This window comes from Nelumbo lutea, chromosome 7, assembly GCF_056320005.1.
Source record: "Nelumbo lutea isolate HS-2025 chromosome 7, American lotus-T2T, whole genome shotgun sequence".
NCBI classification, from domain to species: Eukaryota; Viridiplantae; Streptophyta; class Magnoliopsida; order Proteales; family Nelumbonaceae; genus Nelumbo; species Nelumbo lutea.
This window is the reverse complement of record NC_142690.1, coordinates 56,027,999-56,051,245: the sequence shown is the minus strand read 5'-3', so window position 1 is coordinate 56,051,245 and position 23,247 is coordinate 56,027,999. Positions and strand designations below refer to the sequence as shown.

Sequence of the window (23,247 nt, the reverse complement as noted above, 5' to 3'; positions counted from 1 at the left end):
GTTGATATATCTTGGCATAGTGTCTCTGCTCTGAATAGGTGGACTTTGCTTGTCCCCATATCTCACAAGCAGTTTCAGCCCACATAAAAGTCTCCCTTACCTGTGGCAGCATGGAAACCAAGAGCCATGACATCACCATACTATTCTCTTGGTTCCACCTATCATATTCAGCACTTCCGTAATTCAGCTCCTTCACTCTCCCATTGATGTATCCTACCTCAGTTCCAAACACCGGACTTAGGACCCCTCCTTACTCCACAAAACAATGCTCCACTCAGTATACACCCACACACTTGGCTTTAAAAAACCAGGTTGAGCACAAACAGTACCAAATCCAGGACAAAACAAAGGTAGTATTCGGCAGATTTCAGACCTGTACAGTTTTAACAGTCCCAACCTACCAGAATTCCAGAATGTCTAACAGCCATTAATCGGCAGGAGAGATCCTTATCACTTATAATCCAATCGAATCATTGAGATGACAGGTCATCCTTGACCTACAGTTGTCTTAACATATGAATAGGATCACACGACCCAAGAAAAACAGGGGAATACAGATTCGACAGCATTCAGCCGCCCAAATTCATATTGTTTTCACTCGGAACATGACCAAGGAGGGTAAAGAAGAGAAAACGGGAGAACTGTACCAGTTGTAGAGTTGTTTTTTCAGTCCAGGTTCAGATTTCTGTTCCGCCCAAGTTCAGCAAGTGTACCTGGCTGATGAGACAGATCTGCCTCGGGTGAATCCGATAATGTCGGTTGGATAGTGTCAGGTTCCACAGCTCTTGAACTCTGCTGGCTCTTATGGCGACGATGAAAAACCCGGAATGGAGGAGGATCGGGTAAAGGAGGTAGTTGAATTTGAGTTGTCGCTTGTTTCTCCTCAACTCTACTCTCCCCCTGAGGAGAAACCGAGAAAAAAGGTTGATTCTCAAAGAATGAGACATCAATGGAAATAAGGGTTCAGAGAGAGATTTTGAACTTAATCTCCTCTTACACACCTAATCCTATTTCATTAACTTAAACTTTAGTAATTTACAGAGAGGCCCCTGGTTGAGCAGATAATTAAAAAAATAACATAAGAGAAATAAAGCCCCAAATTGAGGCCCATTACAGCAAAGAACATAAAAAGATAAAATAAGACAAACAGCCTATGGGCCATTCGGCCCATCTTCTCTACAAAGAGAACTTTAGTAATTCAATTGAATGAGTTGTTTAGGACCTTAGAATCCTCAAAGAGAAATTGTTAGATCAATCAGATAACTGCAATGGCACAAACACCATGCATTGGGAAGCTGGGAGTGAAACCAGAAAATACTTCTATAGTTCTAATCATATAATGAAATGCTTCAGAAGGGGAGTTTCTTGAGGATCACACTATGTATTAGAGTCTAATGGGCACATTACTTTATGTGTGTATGGCTCCATTAGTTATTGCATATTTCAGTGTGATCAGTCAATATGCTCATTAACCAGAGTACTCATCTTACAACAGCAGAAAGTATTCTTGCCTATCCAAAATGAAATCTAAGGAGAGGCATTCAATATTCTACACATGATCATATGAGAGCTAAGGTATATATTGATGCAGACTGCTAAATGCTTGGAAGATAGACATTCCACTTTAGGCTTTTGTAACTTTGTAGGAGGTAATTTCGTATCTTAAAGGAGTAAGAAGTAGACAGTAGTTGATTGGTCTAATGCTGAAACCGAGTATAGAGCTATGGCACGTGGAGTGTCAAAAATATTATGGCTGAAATTGTTTCTTTGTGAGTTGCACAATCAGATTGATAATCCAATTATTCTGTGGTGTGAAATCAAGCTGCTATTAACATACCCACAATCCTATTCAGAATGAGAGAACTAAACACATTAAGATGAATTGTCATTTCATCAGGTAGAGAGTTTTGTTAGGAGAAGCACGTCCTCCATATGGACAACAAATCAACAGTTGGCAAATGCATTTACTAGAAGACTGGCAAAGTCTAAGCTGATAACTATCATGCAAGCTAGAGATGATTGACATCTATGGTCAACTTGAGGGGGAGTATTTAAATATGACCCTCTTTTTTCTTTCGTTGAGCTGACATTGTTGTTATACTTGATGCTGCTGCCTAACCAGGGGCAGTTCTATAATTTTGACCCAAGTTATTATCAGTTAATATGAAACATAATGGAACTACACTTGAGTCCCACAACTGGATCATTCTCCCCTACATTCTATTCCTCCATCCCCTCTTTCTTCTGATCTGATTTTCTAGTTATTCTCAACATTTAGCTAATCAAATTGATTGAAGAATTGCTGCTGGTTTAGCTACTTCTAGTTAGATCAGAATGTTTTAGAGAATTTGGTGCTTTAGTTGAATGGCCAAGTTTAATTCTTTACTTTTAGGAGATTATTTTGATTGCTTATATTCTTTTGTTGATTTGGTACATTGTTTGGATGGCCCTGACTAGTTTAAAATTTGGTACATCAATTTGATGGTTGAGTCTTGAGATTAGTCCAATGCTCTAAAGAGACCACTTCGATGACCTAGATTTTGGGTGGATTAGATACAATATTTGGATGGGTTAGATTGGAAGAAATCTTGATACATTCGATGGTTGTCATTAGTTGACTGATCTTAAGATGCCATTTCAATGGCCCAGATTTTGGGTGTCCTTTGGTAATGTCACTTTATTTATCTTAGATTTTTATAAAATTTGGTGCTTTATTTGAATGGATGAGATTAATTGAAACCTTGATATATTTTCTTGGATGGCCAAGATTAATTCTTTACTCATAGCAGACCATTTTGATAGTGAACATTTTTTGCATTTATTTGGTACATTTTTTGGATAGCCTGGATTTGTTGAACCTAGGTACATCATTGGGATGGTTGAGATTATGCATGGACCATAAGACCATTAGGAAGGCCCATATCTTTGGGTTAATTTCATAGATCATTTGGACAAGTTAGATTAGATGAAATCTTGATACACAATTTGTATAGTTGGAATTAGTTGACTGATCTTATGGTGCTATTTTGATGGCCTAGATTTTAGGTGTTGTATGATCCATCACTATTTGGATTAGATTTTTTAGAAAATTTGGCGCCTTACTTGAATAGCACAGCTGAGAGTAGTTGAAATCTTGGTACATTGCCTGAATGGCCAAGAGAATTCTTTGCCCTACAGAGACCATTTTTATAGTTTATATTTTTTATGTTGTTCTTTTCTTCCCGATTGTCTGGATTTATTGAATCATAGGTACATCACTGGATGGTTATGGTTAATGCACCAATCTAAGTGATCATTTGATGGCTTAGATTTTTGGGTTAGTTTGGTACATCAGTTATTAACCACTTACATGGCTGGCCAAGATTACTTGAAACCATTGCGCATTACGTGGCTTTTCAAGATTAATCAACTGATCTTGAGGCATGAGTTAAATGTCTCAGATCTTTAGTTAGAGAATCATGAATAGAAACATCGCATCTAGTAATATTAAATGGGTAAAGAGTAAGTTGTCTTTCAAAGTAAGACGGGAATTTTAGGTTTTAGAATATCTAACAATGCACATATTGTTCAAATGGGTATTTTGGGTAATAAAATAAAATTTATTAAAAGAATAAAAAAAAAAGATTACAAGGAAGGTAACCAAAGATAACCCAAGAGAAGAAAGAAAAAGCTCCAAATCCCACCCAAATCTCCAAACTAGAACAAACCTAACAAAGGAGAAAGAACAGGGAGCCAAATGTCACAAAAAATAGTATAGGGGGCTAAGTGTCACACCCCCCTAGTATAGGGATGTCCTTGTAGTTTACTCAAAAATTACAAGGCATGGATTCAGCCAATTTACATACCAGAAAACATTAAAAAAAGATTTTTTTCTTATAGAATCAGTAAATGAGAAGAAAGACAGCAACTACCTATAAAAGGTCAAGTTTGGATCTGCTCCCAACAAGCTACTATAGCTGCACACCAGGAACTCTTCCCTTGTCATTCATGGGGATATGTTCCTGATGTGTGGCTGTGGTGTCTTATTGGGAGGGTTGTTGGGAGCATGTTCTGGGAGCAGATCCAGTTTCTAAAAAGTCAACTCAACTTGAAAATAAAAGACAAAAAAGAAACATTTTTCATCCTATAATTTGAAATTATGGCTAGAACTAGATTTACCACAAAGAAAAAAGAGAATGGGATATTTGAAAACTACCTGAATGTTGGGAGCCAATAAGCTAGGTTGATCAATGAAAAAAAGAACCATCCTTCCAATCTCCTGCTTCAGTAATATTCTCCGGTCGCGGTGTATGGCATCACAAGATATCAATGCTTGCTCATGCACTTCACTGCAATATCAACCAATAAATCACATAAACACAAAAATCCGGGGTGTTCCAGAATAGCACCGATCACCCAAAGAGATAAATGATCACTGTTAAGATGTGCCGAATAGGGGTAGTTTAGTCTTCTTCTGTTTATTAAGTAACTTGCTTATGTGGCAGTGTTATTAGAGTTACTCTGCCCCACACTTAAGTAAGGTCATTTCTGTCTTTGTAACTATGATTAGAACCTAATATAGATTAAGGGGGTCGACTGAATGGGTAATCCATCAGATTTTCAACAGACCCTTCTTCTTCTTCTTCTTCTTCTTCTTCTTCTTCTTCTACCCCTTTTCCTGTTCGGACTACTGTAGCAACAGTCGAAACATGGTATCAGAGCTATGCTCCTGACCTAAGTCAGTTGATAAAGCACCTCAGCATTGTTTGTGACTCTTCACCTTCGTTTCTGATCAGTCGATGGAGAGAACTGGTTTGCCCTAGGTCAGAAACAGTACAACTTGTCTCTCTGCTGTGCATAACCTTCTTCAACAAGGAAAGTGACTTCAGTAGTGAATGGTTGATTGATATTCTCAAAGGAAAGTCGGTTCTTTCTTCTTCTAGTGTTACTTATATTTCTGGGTAGAAACCCTACAACAAGCTGTTGTACCGAGTAGAACCTAGAGAATTAGGTTCATTGTTGCCCTAGGAAGGGCTGTGTGTGCAGTAGCCGAATGTGTAGGGCTACTGTAACTTGTTGTGTAATAGCCGAATGTGTAGGGTTGCTGTAAGTTGTTGTGTAATGCCCTCTTGATACGGTATAAGGTAGAATGCAGTGACCTTGCCGAACTCCTTGTGGTTGTGTAATGCCCTCTTAAGTGTGTTAAATAAGTCTGAACTAGGTGCAGCAGATTTGGCTGTGTTGTGGTGCTTGAGTGGTTGTAAGAGGGCTTCTACTTGTGATTAGTGAATGGTAAACTGATGCTTATGTGGGACATAAGTGTGTGAACTCAGCAGTAGTGTGAATGAGAACAAGTGTGTGAAGTCAGCAATGGTATTTAGAGGCTGCAATAGGGGCTGAAATATCAAACTATGAACAACATCAATTAGCTTGTAGCTGAGAAGTAAAGTTAGAGACAACTGTGAAAAAGGTACAATGGCAGCAATAGGAGATGGCTACAATGATCAGAAACCTAGTGTAGTAATTTCTTCCGACTACCTAGGAGTACAAATGACCTCAATTAAGCTAAATGGGGAGAACTATGTTCCATGGGCTAAATCCGTGGTAGTTTTTCTCAAGGCAAAGAAAAAAAGCAAAGCATGTTAGAGATGAGAAGCCACGAGTTGACTCTCCAGGATTTGATGATTGGGAACAAGAAAATGCTCAAATCATGACTTGGTTGTGGAATAGTATGGAACCCAAAATCAGTGCCAACTTCAATTTCCTTGATACGGCTAAGGATATATGAGAGCATGCTAAGAAGCTATATTCTAGACAAGATAACACAACAAGAGTATATCAGCTGTATCAGGAGTACTTCGATTTGCAACAAGGAACCAAAACACTAGAAGAGTACCATGCCTGCATGAAGAATATAAGGAATGAACTCAATGTCTATCATCCCCTTACTTCAGATATTCAAGTTCAACAACAACAAATGGAGCAAATAGATGTTACAAGATTTTTAGTGGGGCTGAAGTCGGAATATGAACCAGTTAGAGCTCAAATATTGGGGGGCTCTACTCTTCCTGCACTTGAGGAATTATTCACAAAACTTCATAGAATCTCTTTGGGCCAGACAGAGAACCCCACACAGTATGATAGCTCAGCACTTGTGATAGCTAGAGGTCGTGGACATAGTACAAGAGGGGGAGGTCATTCCAGAGGGGGTCGTGGCAATTCCATGATTGGTAGGGGTGGCCGTGACTCAGGGGCAGGCCGTGGCAGAGGAAAAAATAACTCTACAAGGAAGTGTACTCATTGTGGTAGGGATGGACACACGGTGAATTTCTGTTATGATCTACATGGCCCTCCCTCTAAATGGGCTAATCATGTTGTAGCAGGCGAGGTTGCTATTAGTGACAGTAAACTGGCAGACCTAACTCCTTCCACATCTACATCTACTTCTGTGAGGGATATGGTGAGTGTTCCGCGTGATGAGTATGAACGGTTCCTTCGAACTACTTCACAGCATACCACTGCCACATATGCCCAATCAGGTATTGCTTGCATGTCATCTAAAACTCCTTCATGGATTATTGACTCAGGAGCCTCAGATCATATGACCAGGACTCCAGGTGTGTTCTCTTCTCTTGCTGAAACCTCCACACCACAAACTGTTACACTTGCCAATGGGTCCTCATCTCCCATCTGTGGTGTTGGTAATGTTGACTTGGCTTCTGTCCCTTTATCATCTGTTTTATACGTACCTAAGTTTCCATTCAATCTTATGTCTGATAGTAAAATAACCAAAGCTCTTAACTGTTCTGTTACCTTCTTTCCTTCCACTTGTGTTTTTCAGGATCTCAAGACGGGGAAGATGATTGGTGGGGGGCATGAAGCTAGTCGATTGTATTACCTTGACGGCGGTGGATCTTCAGTTGCACTTCAGACTTCCCTTACTCCTCTACAATGGCATTGCCGACTAGGACATTCATATCTCAAGGTCCTCAAGATGTTGGTTCCATCATTGAGTCAGTTGTCAGTTTTACATTGTGAGTCATGCCAGTTTGGTAAACACCGTCGTGTGTCCTTCAGTCCAAGAGTTGAGAGTTGTATGTTGAGTCCTTTTTCTTTGGTTCACTCAGATGTTAGGGGTCCGATCAAAATAGAGTCTTATAATGGGTACTAAGTATTTTGTCTCCTTTATTTATGATTGTTCAAGAATGACATGGACTTAATGAAAGAAAGAAGTGAATTTTTTTCCATTTTTCAAAAATTCCATGCTGAAATACGCACATGATTTGGTGTTCCAATCAAAGTTCTCCGTTCAAATAATGGTCGTGAATACTTTCTTACTGCATTTCAACAGTATTTAAAACAACATGGCATTATTAATCAGACCTCGTGTGCTTTCACCCTCAACAAAATGGGGTGGCTGAACGGAAGAATCGTCATCTTCTTGAAATTGCTCGGTCTATGCTTCACCACATGCATGCTCCTAAACCGTTTTGGAGTGATGCTGTATTCACTGCATGTTTTCTCATTAATCGGATGCCCTCTTTTATTCTTCATGGTCGGTCTCCCTTCTCCATCTTGTTTCCCACTTTATCTCCGTTTCCATTAACTCCTCGTGTCTTTGGTTGTGTGTGCTTTGTTCATAATCTGAGTCCTGGAATAGACAAGCTAGATGCACACTGAATTAAATGTGTCTTCTTTGGATACTCTCGGACTCAAAAAGGGTACAAGTGTTACAATCCTATTGCCCGAAAGTGCTATGTCTGCCCTGATGTCACATTTTTTGAGTTTGTCCCCTTCTTCTCCAGTCATGAAGCACCCTTGTCCTCACCCTTACCTAATCTTCCTCTTCTGGTCAGTGATTCAATTCTAGAGGCTGTTGTTGGAGTAGACTCATCTCCTCATCTAGTGCAGGTTACCACTGAACGACCACCAATCCGACAAATGTATACACGTCGAACGACACCGGCCCCTCCTCCTGCTTCTACCTCATTTGCGGATCCTCTCATGGCTCCTATTGCTGAACCTTCAGATCTTGACCTACCCATTGCCTTACGGAAAGGTAAACGTAGTTCCACACTCCATCCCATTTCCAATTTTGTTTCATTATCTCGTCTTTCTGCATCACATCGCCAGTTTGTTTCACTTTTGTCTTCTATTTCCATACTTAACAATGTTCAAAAGCTCTTAGTTCACCTGGATGGCGGCGGGAAATGGAGGAGGATCTTTCTGCTCTTTAACATACTCAAACGTGGGAACTTACTACTCTTCCACCTGGGAAGCATGCTGTGGGCTGTAAATGGGTGTATACTGTGAAATACTTGCCAGATGGTAGTGTGGAGCGTCTGAAGGCCAGACTTGTTGCTAAAGGTTACTCACAGGTGTATGGTGTGGACTATATGGAGACATTCTCACTGGTGGCTAAAATTGGTTCCGTTCGTGTCCTAATTTCCTTGGCAGTTATGTATGATTGGCCACTCCTTCAACTTGACATAAAGAATGCCTTCCTCCATGGTGATCTAGTGGAGGAGGTATATATGTGCAACCACCTGGGTTTGTTGCTCAGGGGGAGGGTGGTAAGGTGTGCAGGCTGAAGAAAGCAATTTATGGGTTGAAGCAATCTCCACGTGCTTGGTTTGGGAAGTTCAGCGAAGTGGTGAAGAGTTTTAGAATGAAGCAATGCCAGGTTGATCACTCAGTGTTCAGTTATGACTCAGAAGCTGGGAAGATTTTATTAGTGGTCTATGTGGATGATATTGTCATCACTGGTAGTGATAAATTGGGGATTGGCAAACTAAAGGTATTTCTGCAAAATCATTTTCAAACAAAGGACCTTGGAACATTAAAGTATTTCTTGGGAATAGAGGTTGCCAGGTCAAAACAAGGTGTGAATCTGTGCCAAAGGAAATATGTCCTTGATCTATTGGAAGAAACAGGATTGTTAGGTGCAAAACCGGCTGAGACCCCTATGGAACCAAATGTTAAGTTGAGCAGTGATACAGGAGAAATATTTGAAGATCCTGGAAGGTATAGACAACTAGTGGGAAAGCTGAACTATCTGACTATCACGAGACCCGACATCTCCTTTGCAGTCAGTGTGGTGAGCCAATTCATGCAGAACCCTCGTATACCTCACTGGAATGCAGTCCTTAGAATTGTGAGGTATCTGAAAGGTGCTCCATGCCGTGGGCTATTGTATAAACCAGGAGGAAAACTTGAAGTAGTTGGGTATACAGATGCAGATTGGGCAGGCTCAGTGAGTGACAAAAGATCTACTACAGGCTATTGCACATTTCTGGGAGGAAATCTTGTGACATAAAAGAGTAAAAAACAGACGATTGTAGCCAGAAGCAGTGTTGAAGCCGAGTATAGGGCCATGGCTCACACTACCTGTGAATTAGTGTGGCTGAGGAATCTCCTACAAGAAATTGGGTTTCACATGGATAAACCTATGAAATTGTACTATGACAACCAAGCTGCACTACATATCTCATCCAATCCTATCTTTCATGAGAGAACAAAGCACATAGAGATTGATTGCCACTTTGTGAGAGAGAAGGTTCTTGCCAGAGAGATAAATACAGAACATGTGGGCTCCAATGACCAGTGGGCAGATTTGTTTACAAAAGCTCTAAGCTCAGGGAAAGTGAACTATCTATGTAACAAGTTGGGATTATATGACATATATTCTCTAGCTTGAGGGGGAGTGTTAAGATGTGCCGAATAGGGGTAGTTTAGTCTTCTTCTATTTATTAAGTAACTTGCTTATGTGGCAGTGTTATTAGAGTTACTCTGCCCCACACTTAAGTAAGGTCATTTCTGTCTTTGTAACTATGATTAGAACCTAAAAAGATTAAGGGGGTCGACTGAATGGGTAATCCATCAGATTTTCGACAGACCCTTCTTCTTCTTCTTCTTCTTCTTCTTCTTCTTCTTCTTCTTCTTCTTCTTCTTCTTCTCTTCCTGTTCGGACTACTGTAGCAACAGTCGAAACAATCACTAAAGGAACTAAATAGTTTGATATGTGATAAAACCTGTATAAAAAGAAAATGTACAACAAAATTGTGTTTTTTATCATCAACAAACAAAATAATTTATTAATATCAAAAGGATGTGTACATCATGGACTAAAGGTGGATAGCCTCAGCTAGCCACTTCAGAAGTTACAACATAAAGGAACACCTTTAGATTAATTATCCCTTGTAGCCTCCTGTTTAGCCAATCCATCTGCTATACTTTTTGCAGAATGAGGTAGCCAACTGATTTTTCTGCTCAAATGCCTCATCAGACTTCTAATTTCCCTGAACAAATGTTTATAAGTCTACAAACCTTCCTGATTAGTCTCCAATCACCTTGTGACTACCTAGTAAACAGTAATCTCCTTCAACAATGACATTAGTATAGTTTACTGATCTTATCTTCATAGGACCTGTTAATGCCTCTAAAGAGCTCTGCTCCTCTAGGATCACCTACCCCAACCGAACCTGAAAATATAATAATTATGTTTCCCTCACTATTCCTTATCACTCCCCCAACACCTAACAAGCATGGGTTGCCTACACTGCAGCCATCAAAGTCCAACTTAACTAAAGACATAGGTGGTGATTGCCATACAGAAGCTATTTGTTTCTTCCCACTAGCAGAATCAGCCACTATTTTCCAATTTGTACTAGTGTTATCAACATAGAGGAGACTGGAGAGCAAACAAATCCAGCCTTTTTTAACCCAGTGTGCCATCTTGATAGTAATATCATCAATGATCTCCTCAACTCTTCTTTCCTTGTCCTTTAAAAGCCTTGACTTCCTTTCGTCCCAAATATACCACAACTGCTGCCCATGCACATCTCCAAAGGATTTTTCTCCCCTTACTAATAGGAGAGAAGAACTGTACAAATAAAATTCAACTCCGCTGGAGGGTGCCACCTGCAACTAAAACATGAAAAAAATTAATCCCAAATAACAACTGCAATCTTGTAGGAGATTAGCAGATGTAAGGTGTTTTCAACCGTTAGCTTTACACCAAACAGGCACACATGTGGGTGAGATACCAGCTTGGTCTCCTTTGCAATGTTTCACAAGAGTTAATCTTATCAAGGAAGCTCTACCGGCGGTGATGTCCAGATTTGACCAGCTACTCCAGCGGTGAGCAAGGATGATGAATCAAAGAGTTCAAGTGTGTTAGAATCAGCTGTAAAGGGGCATTATATGCTTGATGTAGTTACAAGTAGATCCTAAGTTAAGTGATGTGTCCTACACTTAAGTGAGGGCATAATAGTCTTTGTGCATTTGTTTTAGAAAGCTATAAATAAAACTGACCGACTAGAGAGAGATCTCTCTCTTGTTCGAACCAGACCTTATTTTCTCTTCTTCTCCTCTTCTCTTCTCTTCTCTTTCTTCTACTCTGTCACCATTATTTCTTTTCCTTTATTATTTCTAAAGGCTACACAGATCTGAACTTTATCAGAGTGCAATGGATCAAAAAAGAACACTCAGATGGCCCCGTTGGGAAACTGGATTTTCCAGTCCTTACAGGTGAGGATCCTACCCCTTGGATTTGCCAAGCACAAAGATACTTTGAATTCCACGAGTCTCTGGCTTTCCAATGAGACTCTGTAGTCTCAATCCATCTGGATGGAGAGGCTAGTCTTTGGTTCCAATGGTACCAAAAGAGTCACCCCCAGTTAACCTGGTTAGACTTCACCAAAGCTATTTGTGTTAGATTTGGACCAACTGGATTCATCAATTTTGATGAAGCCCTCACTCAATTGAAGCAAACTAGTTCAGTGAGGGAATATCAAATAGAGTTTGATAAACTTGCTCAGGGCCCATGGATGGTCGTATCAGATTCAGAAATTAAATAAGCCCCAGGGGCCTATAATTAAGAACCCACCAAACAAACCGGGACTGATTCCAATGAAAGGGACCGGACCTGGAGCACTTCCCTTTAAGCGACTCTCTTCGACTGAAATGCAGGCCCAACAAGAGAAGGGCCTATGTTATAGTTGTGATGAGAAATTTGCATTGGGTCACTAGTGCAAGGCCCAGCAAGCTTATCTCTTGCAAGTGGAGGACCCAAAAACAAAGGTGATCCATCCCACCCCTGAGGACATAGACAGACCACTAGAGGACAAAGAATTGAGGTACTATGAAATTTACCTACAATCTCTAACAGGGCTTCCTTCACCCCAAACAATGCAGGTTGTGAGCTTCATTATGGGCTAGAAAATTTCCATACTAATTGACAATGGGAGAACTTTAAATTTTATCACATCTGGACTGGCCAAAAAATTGGGCCTAGCAGTCCACTACCCCATTCTCGGTTCACATAGCAGATTGTCACAAGCAACTTCATTGATCATGTCACCAGATTGCCAACCATGTTCCATCTTATGTATCTTGGTTGGGGCAATACATGTATTTTGTATGGGGGACCCCTAACACTGTACTATGTACCTATGTTTGCCATATTAATGCAATACAAGTTGTCTCTTTACTAATTGTGTGCCATCGTTGTTGCCTTTGTCTTGCTTGTTGCCTTGTTTCGTAGGCCTACTCGACCCAATCAAGTGCCACACGGGGCATTGTTGACTAGTCCCGTGACAGTTGGTTTCAGGGCAAGGGCTCATCACTAGCCATTTGACCCACGACGCAAGCAACACCATGAAGCACAACAGGGGCATTGTGGAGGAGATCAAGTATGGGCTCTCCCGGTCACATGACATCAACGATGCACCCACTAATGACACCATCAAAAACAAAGCACCAAAGTCCTGAACATCAAAAGCCAACAAACATGATAAGTCCACAGACAAGCTCACAACCTTCAACACACACCTGCTACGTTGTGAAGTTACTGTAGGCGAGACATGTGACTGAGTGGATGAACTCCAACAAAATATGGAAATGATCGAGACCATGGTGGTAGAGTTGGAACGGAACCTAAGTGGGGTCATAGACGAGGTCCATGATGTCTTGAATCGGATCCTCAAGGAAGTTTGCAACACTTAAGCCAACAAGAAAACAGCTCATCCCACTCTACCATACAAGGCACACTTGACAACTTCCAAGCCAAACTCGACGAGATGAAGAGAGAGTGGGCAACATGAAGAAAAACCATCTCCGCATCATTGGTCATCCAGGCCAAATTAAATGAGATGAAAGTCGAATGGGCATCCCTGAAGTTTTCCCTAAACACCCCCTCCAGCTTCCAAGCTCAACTGGATGAAATCAAGGGAGAATTTGCCATCACGAAAAGAGAAATAGCCAACCCAACCAGAACCTTGGCCATGCTCACTCCCTCCTGCATCAAGACTCAAGTGACAACTCCCTATTCGAGCACTCGCGATGCGCGGGAGCTTGATAACTTCTTGTGGCAAATGAAACAATATCTTGTTGCAACCAATATGAATGATGAAAGAACTCAGGTACATACGGCTACTATGTATTTGACTAGCACCACTATGTTGTGGTGGCACAAATGTGTTGACACAGAACAGGGTATGTGTGCCATAAACACATGGGCCGACTTTAGGCGGGAGTTGAAGAAGCAATTCTATACAGAGAACATGGAGTACCTTCTTCAGACCTGAGAGCAGTTCACTTAAAGATCGCTGGTTTAATGGCTGATGCTGTGCCGAGAACGATCAACATCTGTGCAGATGGATACTGGTACGAGGTTTGGGTCGCTTAAGAAGTTGAAGCGTTGCAGTGGTGTGGGAGGCCGAAGCTTGAGGATGATGATGAGTTGGCAAGATGGATAACACTTGGCGGGAACAAAGATAAGTTGCTTAGCCACATCAGCAATAGGAGAGAAGAAGTTACTTCTAGAGAAAAGGCAAAGATTGTTTTGGGAACTGAAAAGTCTTGCGCAGAAAATACAGCAGCAATTAATGAAAAGTTCTCAAGTAATTTTGAAATTAAAAAAAAAAAGGTTAATAGCCGGTTTGTCCTATGCAGGTCTAATTAAAAGGGGAACACAGTCAGATATAGGGAGGGGTTCAAGTAAAGCCAGGTTTGGAGTTAAATTAACCCGCTCTGACCCACACCTAGTTGTTTCTAATTTCTTTTATTAGTAGTTTCTAATTTCTGTTAAGTTGGGCTGGCTGGTCTTATTGTTTCTAACTTTTGCTTATTTCATATTACTGTAAGGATCCTAAAAGCTATAAATAAAGGAGTGTATGGGGCAGCAGATCATTCACCACTGAACCCCTTCTTTCTTTTCTCCTCTCTTCACTTTTTTTCTCTCTCTCTCTCTCTCTCTTTTCTTCTCTTCAAACCTGTAATACAATAAACAGTTTTTCTTCTTCTTCTTCTTCTTCTTCTTCTTCTTCTTCTTTCAAGTTGATATCAGAGCCTTAGATCTAGGGTTTCTCATGTGGATTTAATTCAGCCGACCACATGAGAATTGTTTAGGGCTGAAAGTTCATAAAGATCCATATTTTGGCTGATTCTTGGAGGTTGCAAGAAGGCTTTAGCAGCTGTCCTAGGATTGGAGAGAGCTTCTTGTAATCAGGAAGAATCGAGCAGGTATTGAGTGATCAAGATCGATTCTTGATCAAGTTTGGAGGTGCCGATCAGTTCTTTTTCTTGGTTCTTTGATCAAGATTCAACGTGCTGACAGTAATCGATTGATCAATTTTGAAGACTGAAGGTAGCAATCAGCTTTCTGAGCTTTTTTCTTCATAAAGTAAGTACCTTTTTCTTGAGATTGATACTCAAAAGGACTTTGTTATTCATTCAGAAAGGTACGAATAGAAAATCTCAGGACTGATACCAATCAGTCCAGGATTGATATCAATCCTAGGACAGTAGTTGACTATTATCTAACTGCAAAATCATCGTCCTAGGTCGGTTGTTATCAGCCTTGAAATACAGTTTTTTCTTGTCACAGTAGTTTAAAGCCTCTTCTTGACTTAGAATGGAGTACAAGAACCAAGGGGAATGTGCTTTTAGGACTGGTGGTTCAGGTAACATGACTGAAAACACCTTTTAGATTACAACTGTTATGTTTGATGGATCAAACTACTTGGAATGGGCCCAATCAGCCATGATGGCTATTGGGAGTAGAGGAAAATTGAACTTCTTGCTAGGGGATGTGAAGGAACCCTCCAAGGAGGACCCTACTTATGCTAGGTGGGTCCAAGAAAATTTTTGGTGATGACATGGCAGTGCAACTCTATGCATCCACACACCAGCCGAAACTACTTGTGGGCCAAAACAGGTAAGGAAATATGGGATGTCATGAAGGAAACTTACTCAGAACCTCTTAATGTTGCTAAGGCTTATGAGCTAAAAATGTGACGTTAAAAATCTGAGGCAAGGAGAGAAGCAGGTCTCTGTTAACTTTTCAACCTTAAAATCCTTGTGGCATGAAATTGATCATCTTGAAACAATTGAGTGGGAGAGTCAGAAAGATGCACAAACATATAGAAAGCAGGTTGAACCTAACAAAGTTTTTGAGTTCCTAGTTGGTTTGAACTCTGAATATGACATTGTGAGACAACAGTTGTTGACAAGAGATAGTGTGACTTTATCACAAGCCTATTCCCTAGTGCATGGTGAAGAAATGAGGAGAAAGGTTATGTTGTGGCAACAACCCTCCGAATCAGCCTTGGTAGCAGTTAGACCTAAATCTGGGGGGGATAAGGAGAAGAAGGAAGCTAAGAAGGACTTAGTATGTGAACACTGCAAGAAACCTAAACATACTAAGGACACCTATTGGAAGTTGCACCCTCATCTAGTTCCAGCAAAACTCAGAAATAAGAAAGGGAATGCTAATATGGCTGTCAACACTGATAGTACAACTTCATCAAGCACAAGAGGCACTCCTCTAGATACCCTAGCAGCAGCCCGAGTTGCTCTGACTCAGCTAGAGAATGAATTTAGTAATTCAGCTCAGCCTACATCAGCTCAACAGCCTACTTCAGCCCTTGCTCATACAGGTACAAGAGCTACTGCTTGTCATGCTTCTGTCCCAGGTAATACTAGACCTTCCTGAGTAATAGATTCAAGTGCTTCAGATCATATGACCAGCATATCTACTCTATTTAGCACCTATTGTTTATCCTCTGGGAGAGACAAAGTTTCTATTGTTGATGGCTCTCTTGTACCAATTTCTGGCAAGGGAGACATCAGACTATCAGATGCCATCACCCTATCCTCAGCTTTGCATGTTCCCAAGCTTAGTGCTAACTTACTTTCAGTTAGTAGTATTACTAAAAATCAAAATTGTTTGGTAACTTTTTTCCCTAATCAGTGTATTTTTTAGGATCTGGAAACGAAGGTGATTGGAATTTGACGTGAGATGAATGGAGTCTACTTGATGGAACATTCAAAAGGGGAGCATAGTGAAACAAGGAAATTGTTTGTTTCTCAGTCTTGTAGTAAGATTATGCTTTGGCACAACTGCGTAGGTCATTTATCTTTTGGATCTTTAAAGTCTTTTTCCAAACTTATTTGAGTCAGTAGAACTGTTTGGGTTAAAATGTGAAATTGTGAACTTACAAAACATAGTAGATCATCTTATCCTTTAAGTGATAAAAGAAGCAATCTTCCTTTTGAGGTTATGCATACCAATGTTTGGGGGCCCTACCATACTCCCACCATGGGGGGGTACAAATATTTCTTATTATTTGTTGATGACTATACATGTTTTTCATGGGTCTATCTTATGCACTCTCGATATGAGGTCCCCACTCTGACCCAAGCTTTCCATCAGATGATCCTAATTCAATTTGAAACCAAGATCAAGATTCTTAGATCTGATAATGCTAAGGAATACTTTGTAAAACCCTTGGCATCCTATCTCCTTAATCATGGGATCATTCATCAGAGCACCTGTCCTCACACACCTCAGCAAAATGGGGTTGCTAAGAGAAAAAGCAGACATATTTTAGAAGTAGCTAGAAGCATCATGCTCAACTCCAATGTTCCCATACGCTTCTAGGGAGATGCAATCCGTACAGCCATATACCTCATTAACAGGGTTCCTTCATGGGTCCTAAACATGCAAACCTCGTTCAGTCTTCTATATCTAGAAGAGGACCTATTCACTATTCCCCTCAAAACTTTTGGGTGTACTTTTTTTGTTCAAATCCTTGGACCTCGTCGCTCCAAGTTTGATCCCAAGCCACTAAGTGTATTTTCCTTGGGTATGCACAAAATCAAAAGGGATATTGTTGTTATGAGCCAGTTTCAAGGAAGCACTTTGTGTCCATGGATGTCACCTTCTTTGAGGATATGCCCTACTATCATAAGGCTTCTCCTCAGGGGGAGAATAGTGAGGAAGGGATTTCAGTTTCAGCTCCAAGAGTTCCTTTACCTATCTCGGTTACTGTGGGGGGGTTGCGAAGAAGGTTGTCAAAAATGCAAGGAGTTGAGGGTGTATCACAGTAAGTGGTGGAAGCAGGTTGATTCTCGTACTCAACAGCAATCCAGGCCAGATCCAACATCTTCTACAGCTCCAGATCCAGACACTACTACTGCTCCCACTGTTACAGAGGTTCATCCTTCACCGACATATGACCTTGATCTTCCAATTGCGATTCGTAAAGGGAAGAGCCGTTGCACCTCATCCACTGCCCATTGCATCTCCAACTTCCTTTCCTATAATTGTCTCTCAGAATCCTACAAATCTTACTTGGCATCTATTTCTTCTATTCCTATACCCAAAAAAGTGCAAAAAACTCTTTTGATACCTAAATGGAAGAAAGCAATGCAAATAGAGATGGATGCTCTTGTCAAGAACAACACATGGGAACTAGTTAACCAGCCTTAAGGGAAGAAAGTTGTTGGATGCAAATGGGTGTTTACTGTGAAATATAATGTTGATGGTACTATAGAGAGGTATAAGGCCAAATTGGTTACAGAGGGATTCACACAAACTTATGGCATAAGTTTCAGCTAGATGTTAAGAATGCCTTCCTCAATGGCCACTATTTCAGCTTTGCACTTATTGCAAACTTTGCATTATTGCAAAAATGAACACTATCAGAGTTCTTTTATCCATTGCCGCAAACTTCTCATGGCAAATATTTCAGCTAGATGTTAAGAATGCCTTCCTCAATGGAGACTTGCAAGAGGAAATATACATGGAGTTACCCCTTGATTTTATAGTACAGAAGCAGGAAAGAAAGTTTGCCTTTTGAAAAAGGGCTTGTACAGGCTGAATCAATCCCTGAGAGCTTGGTTTGATAGGTTTAGACTGGCTTTGGACAAATTCAAATTCATACAGGCTCAGTCAGATCACACCCTCTTCTTTAAGAAGACAGGTCATTCCCTGACTCTACTAGCAGTTTATGTAGATGACATTGTGATAACAGGAAGTGACAGTAGTGAAATTGAAACCCTAAAACAGCAACTTCACAAGGAATTTGAAGTGAAAGAACTAGGAAAGTTACACTATTTCCTAGGATTTGAGGTAGCTCAATCCAAGCATGGCATTTTCATCTCCCAAAGGAAGTATGTTTTGGACTTATTGGAAGAAACTGGCAAGTTAGGAGTGAAACCTGTTGATAGTCCCATTGAGCCTAACCATAAATAGGTGCAGAAAGTGAACTCCTTGAGGACAGGGCTATGTACTAAAGGCTGGTTGGGAAACTTCTTTATCTCTGTCTAACCCAACCAGATATTTCTTATGCCGTCAGTGTTGTCAGTGAATACAAGCATTCTCCTAGGACCACCCATCTCCTTGCAGTAGAAAGGATCCTTGCCTACTTAAAGAGATGTCCAAGGAGAAGTTTACTCTTCAAGAATGATGGGCATATGAAAATAGAAGTGTATACAGATGTGGATTGGGCTGGAAGTGTTTATTATAGGAGGTCCGCCTCTGGATATTGTGCATTTGTGGGGGAAAATCATGTTTCCTGGAGAATCATGAAATAAAATGTTGTTGCTCACTCCATTGCAGAAGTGGAATACAGATCCATGGCCAATGGTGTTGCAGAAGCGTTATGGCTGAGATCCTTGCTTAATGAATTGGAGGTTGATTATGAAAAGCCTCTGATGTTGTATTGTGATAATCAAGCTGCAATTAATATTGCCCACAACCCAATATAGCATGACAGGACTAAGTATATCAAGTTTGACAGACATTTCATCCAAGAGCGAGTCGCATCTCAAGAAGTATGCCTTCCTTACATTGTCTTAGGCATGCAGTTAGCTGATCTCTTCACCAAAGCAGTCACAAAAGGCAAATTGGAGATAGATCTACGCAAGTTGGGAATGACAAATATCTACTCCCAACTTGAGGAGTGAAGAAATAGTTGGTTAGCCACGAGTGTGGGGTTCCATACCCACACTCAGGCTCTAGTGTGTGTGGTTTCATACCCACACCTAGTTGTTTCTAATTTCTTTTATTAGTAGTTTCTAATTTCTTTTAAGTTGGGCTGGCCGGTCTTATTGTTTATATTTTTTGTTTATTTCCTATTCTTGTAAGGATCCTAAAAGCTATAAATAAAGGAGTGTATGGGGCAGCAGATCATTCACCACTGAACCCCTTCTTTCTTTTCTCCTCTCTCTCTCTCTCTATTTCTCTCTTTTCTTCTCTTCAAACCTGTAATACAATAAACACTTCTTCTTCTTCTTCTTTCAAGTTCCTCCATGCTGAGAATCCCTGCTGATGGTGAGCCGACAAATGATGTTGCGTGCTACTTGGAGGTTGGGGGGGATAACCGAACCTTGGGAAGGAAACAATCAAACAAGATAATGAACAGGGAGCTGGGAATAAATGAGATGGTAATGACTAAACACCAGAATTCATACTTTGAGATATCATGAGGGGATGAACGACAGAGCCCCAGAAGTACCAGCAAGGGTGAATCATGCCTAGGGTGTGACCATCATAAGCATACTCTGCCACCGAATTGTGAAACCCAGGTTATTGTTGAATAACCTCTTCTTTCAGACACAGGTATATTTGTGGTTTTGGGTTTTTAAACTAATCCTTGCTCTGCTCTTAGGTTGTCTCCCAGATTCCAGGCCTGCCTCACTACCAATTACTCATGGACTTGAACCTAACAGAGGTGTGGGGGTGGGGAGATACAGAAGAAGGGTGAGGAGGAGGTGGTATGCAATTTAGTCTTGGAAGAACTTGGGAAAACAAATAGGGTGAAATTAGAAAGGGAGAAGATGAATGAGGGTGAGGTTGGTGGGTCTAAAAAAGATAGAGGAATGGAACAGGAGAGGGTGTACGGGAGGCATAGAGAGGACGAAAATAAAGGGGTTGAAAAAGGAATTGAAAGAGAGGATTCCTTATCCGAATTTGTAGGAAAGCTAGGCTGCAAGATTAAAAATCTGAATGAGCTGAAAGTGCATTTGAAGAATAAGAAAGAGGAAGGAAAGTGAGAAAAAGAAGGTTAAGTGAGGTTGAGAGGCTGAAAAAGGATGTAGAAGGGGAGAAGGAATTTAGTGAGAGGAAGGGTAGGGGAAGGGAAGGAGAAGATTAAGGGAAAAGTTTAGGGGTGGAGTGGATTTTTTCCGGTACAATGAAGATTGTGAGTTGGAATTGAGAGGATTGGGGAAAGCAAGTAAGAAAACACTAATAAAGGAGGTTCTAAGGAAAGAAAACCCAAATATTTTTTTAATCCAGGAATCTAAACTCATGACTTTTGACAAGAGTTGGGCTAGAAGTGTGTGGAGGGCAAACGGTCTAAGCTAGGCTATGAACCCTTCTTGGGGCTCATCAGGAGGATTAGTCACTATGTGGAAGAATGAAATGATAGAGGGAGTTGAAGAATTAGTTGGAAGATTCTCAATGTCTGTTAAATTCAAACAAGTGGGAGATGGGTTTGAATGGGTCTTAACTAATGTTTATGGCCCCACTGGATACAGACAAAGGAAGGAAGTGTGGGAAGAATTGGAAGATATCAAAGGATTATGGGATGGGCCTTGGTGGCTAGGAGGGGATTTCAATGTGATTAGATTCAGTGAAGAGTGCAGTAAGGTACGACAAAGGAGTACTATCAGTATGAGGAAATTCAATGAGTTTATAAATGTTTTTGAACTCAAGGAACTTGAACTCCAACATAACAGATTCACATGGCCAAATCTCCAAGCTGATCCAATTTGTTCCAAATTAGAAAGATTCCTTTTCACTACAGATTGGGTGGAGCATTGGGGAGACATGGTGTCAAGGGCCCTTCCAAGAGTAACTTCTGATCATTGGCCAATCTCACTCTTCAAGTCTAAATTTAGAAATAGAGGACCTTCCCCATTCAGATTTGAGAGTATGTGGTTGCTCCATCCAGATTTTAAAGAGAATGTGAAAAAATGATGGAACGCAGGTAATCCGGAGGTGAATTGGGCAGGTATGAGATTCCACTGGAAGTTAAAAGAGCTTAAAGGTAAAATTAAAGAGTGGAACATTCTTCACTTTGGGAGATTAGAAGAAAAGAAGCTACAGTTGATTAACCAGTTAGAGGAGCTAGATGCAAAGGAAGAGCAAGGCTGCTTTGGGGAAAGAGATAAAGAGTTGAGATGGGAATTGAGGAAAAATCTGGAGGATCTGCTTTTAAAAGAAGATATCAATTGGAAGCAAAAATCCAGACACAAATGGGTGAAGGAGGGAGACAGGAACAAAAAATTCTTCCATGCTATAGCTAATGGTAGAAGGAAGAATAATTGCATTTCTAAATTGGAGATTGATGGTATAACTTTAACCCAACAAAATGAGATTGAAGGGGCTTTTGTGAATCATTTCAAATCTATTTTTAGGAGAACCTTAAATGAGAGATTAAGGATTGAAGGTTTGGATTGGCCCAGGCTCCTTGATGAGTAGATTGATTGGTTGGAAAGAGAGTTTGAGGTGGAGGAAATAAGGGATGCCATCTTCTCTATGGATAGAGCTAAAGCCCCATGACCCAATGGTTTTACAATGGCCTTTTATCAAGACTGTTGGGAGATTATTAAGGATGACATCCAGAATATGTTCTCAAAATTCTTTGAAAGAGGGGTGATTAACCCTGGTCTGAACTCTACTTTCATTGCATTAGTCCCAAAAAAGGAGGGAGCTTGCCACCCTAAGGAGTTCAGACCCATCAGTTTGGTTAATAGCCTATACAAAATCATTGCCAAGGTTCTCTCATGCAGAACTAGAGGTTCTCCCCACAATTATCTCCCCTAACCAAGGTGCGTTTGTGAAGAATAGGCAAATTGTGGATCAAATACTAATAGAAAACGAGAGTGTGGAAGATTTCAAAAGAAATGGGAAGAAAGGGTTGGTATGTAAATTGGATATAGAAAAGGCTAATGACTTGGTTGATTGGTCTGTGTTGTTGGAAGTGCTTGGGTCCTTTGCTTCTGGGCAAAGGTGGTGTAAGTGGATAAAAGGGTGCACTAGGACCTATCACTCTTCCATTTTGGTGAATGGTAGGGTAGTGGACCATTTCCCAGCTACTAGGGTTATTAGGCAAGGGGACCCCTATCCCCCTTTCTTTTTACCCTGATTGCTGAAGTTTTGGGGAGGATTATAGAGAGGGCAGATTCTAGGGGTCTGGTAAGTGGTTGGAAAGTTGGGAGGGATGGAGTTCAGATCACTCATTTACAGTTTGCAGATAACACGATTCTATTTTGTGGAGGGGAGGAGATTAGGTGGGTTAGAAACTTAAAACGGGTGATTAATGTCTTTGAACATGTGACCAACCTCAAAGTCAACTTTGATAAGAGTTGTGTGATTGGTGTTAATATGAGGCATGGAGAGGTGGAAAAAAGGGCCTAAATATTGGGATGCAAGATTGCAAAGTGGCCACTAAAATATCTGGGACTTCCCTTAGGGGATAATCTTAGTAGAAGGGACTTTTGGAATCCGGTGATTGAGAAATTCACAAAAAGGCTAGCTTCATGGAAGAAAAACTATCCATCTTTGGGTGGTAGGATAACATTGATTAAAGCAACCTTGGCGAACCTCCCGATATATTTTTTGTCTGTGTTTAAGATTCCTGAGGGAATGTGTAGGGTGTTGGAGAAATTCATGAGAGATTTCCTATGGGAACCTAGGGAGGAGAAAAGGGATCATAGAGTTAGGTGGGATTTGGTAAATAGAGCTAAAAAGGATGGTGGTCTTGGCTTGGGTAACTTGCAGAAAAAGAATGAAGCCTTGTTAGGGAAATGGTTATGGAGACTGGCAAAGGAAAAGGATAATCTGTGGACTAAAATAGTCCTAAGTATTCATTGGCAAGAGGCAGACAATTGGGACACGGGTGTTTCATCTAGGGTTACAAGAGTTTCCCCCTAGAAGTCTATTCATACTATTCTTCCATCCTTCCTTTTAATCAG

The 23,247-nt window shown here is 40.7% G+C and overlaps 1 protein-coding gene across 1 annotated transcript in view; it reads right to left on the bottom strand.

Moving 5' to 3' along the window:
* The window catches only part of GRL (transcription activator), a 161,540-nt gene that overhangs the window by 80,649 nt on the left and 57,644 nt on the right, over positions 1-23,247 (bottom strand). Inside the window, exon 12 of the mRNA XM_088954124.1 lies at positions 4,196-4,328. Coding sequence (XP_088810250.1) covers positions 4,196-4,328 — 133 coding nt within the window. The remainder of the gene's footprint in view (positions 1-4,195; positions 4,329-23,247) is intronic.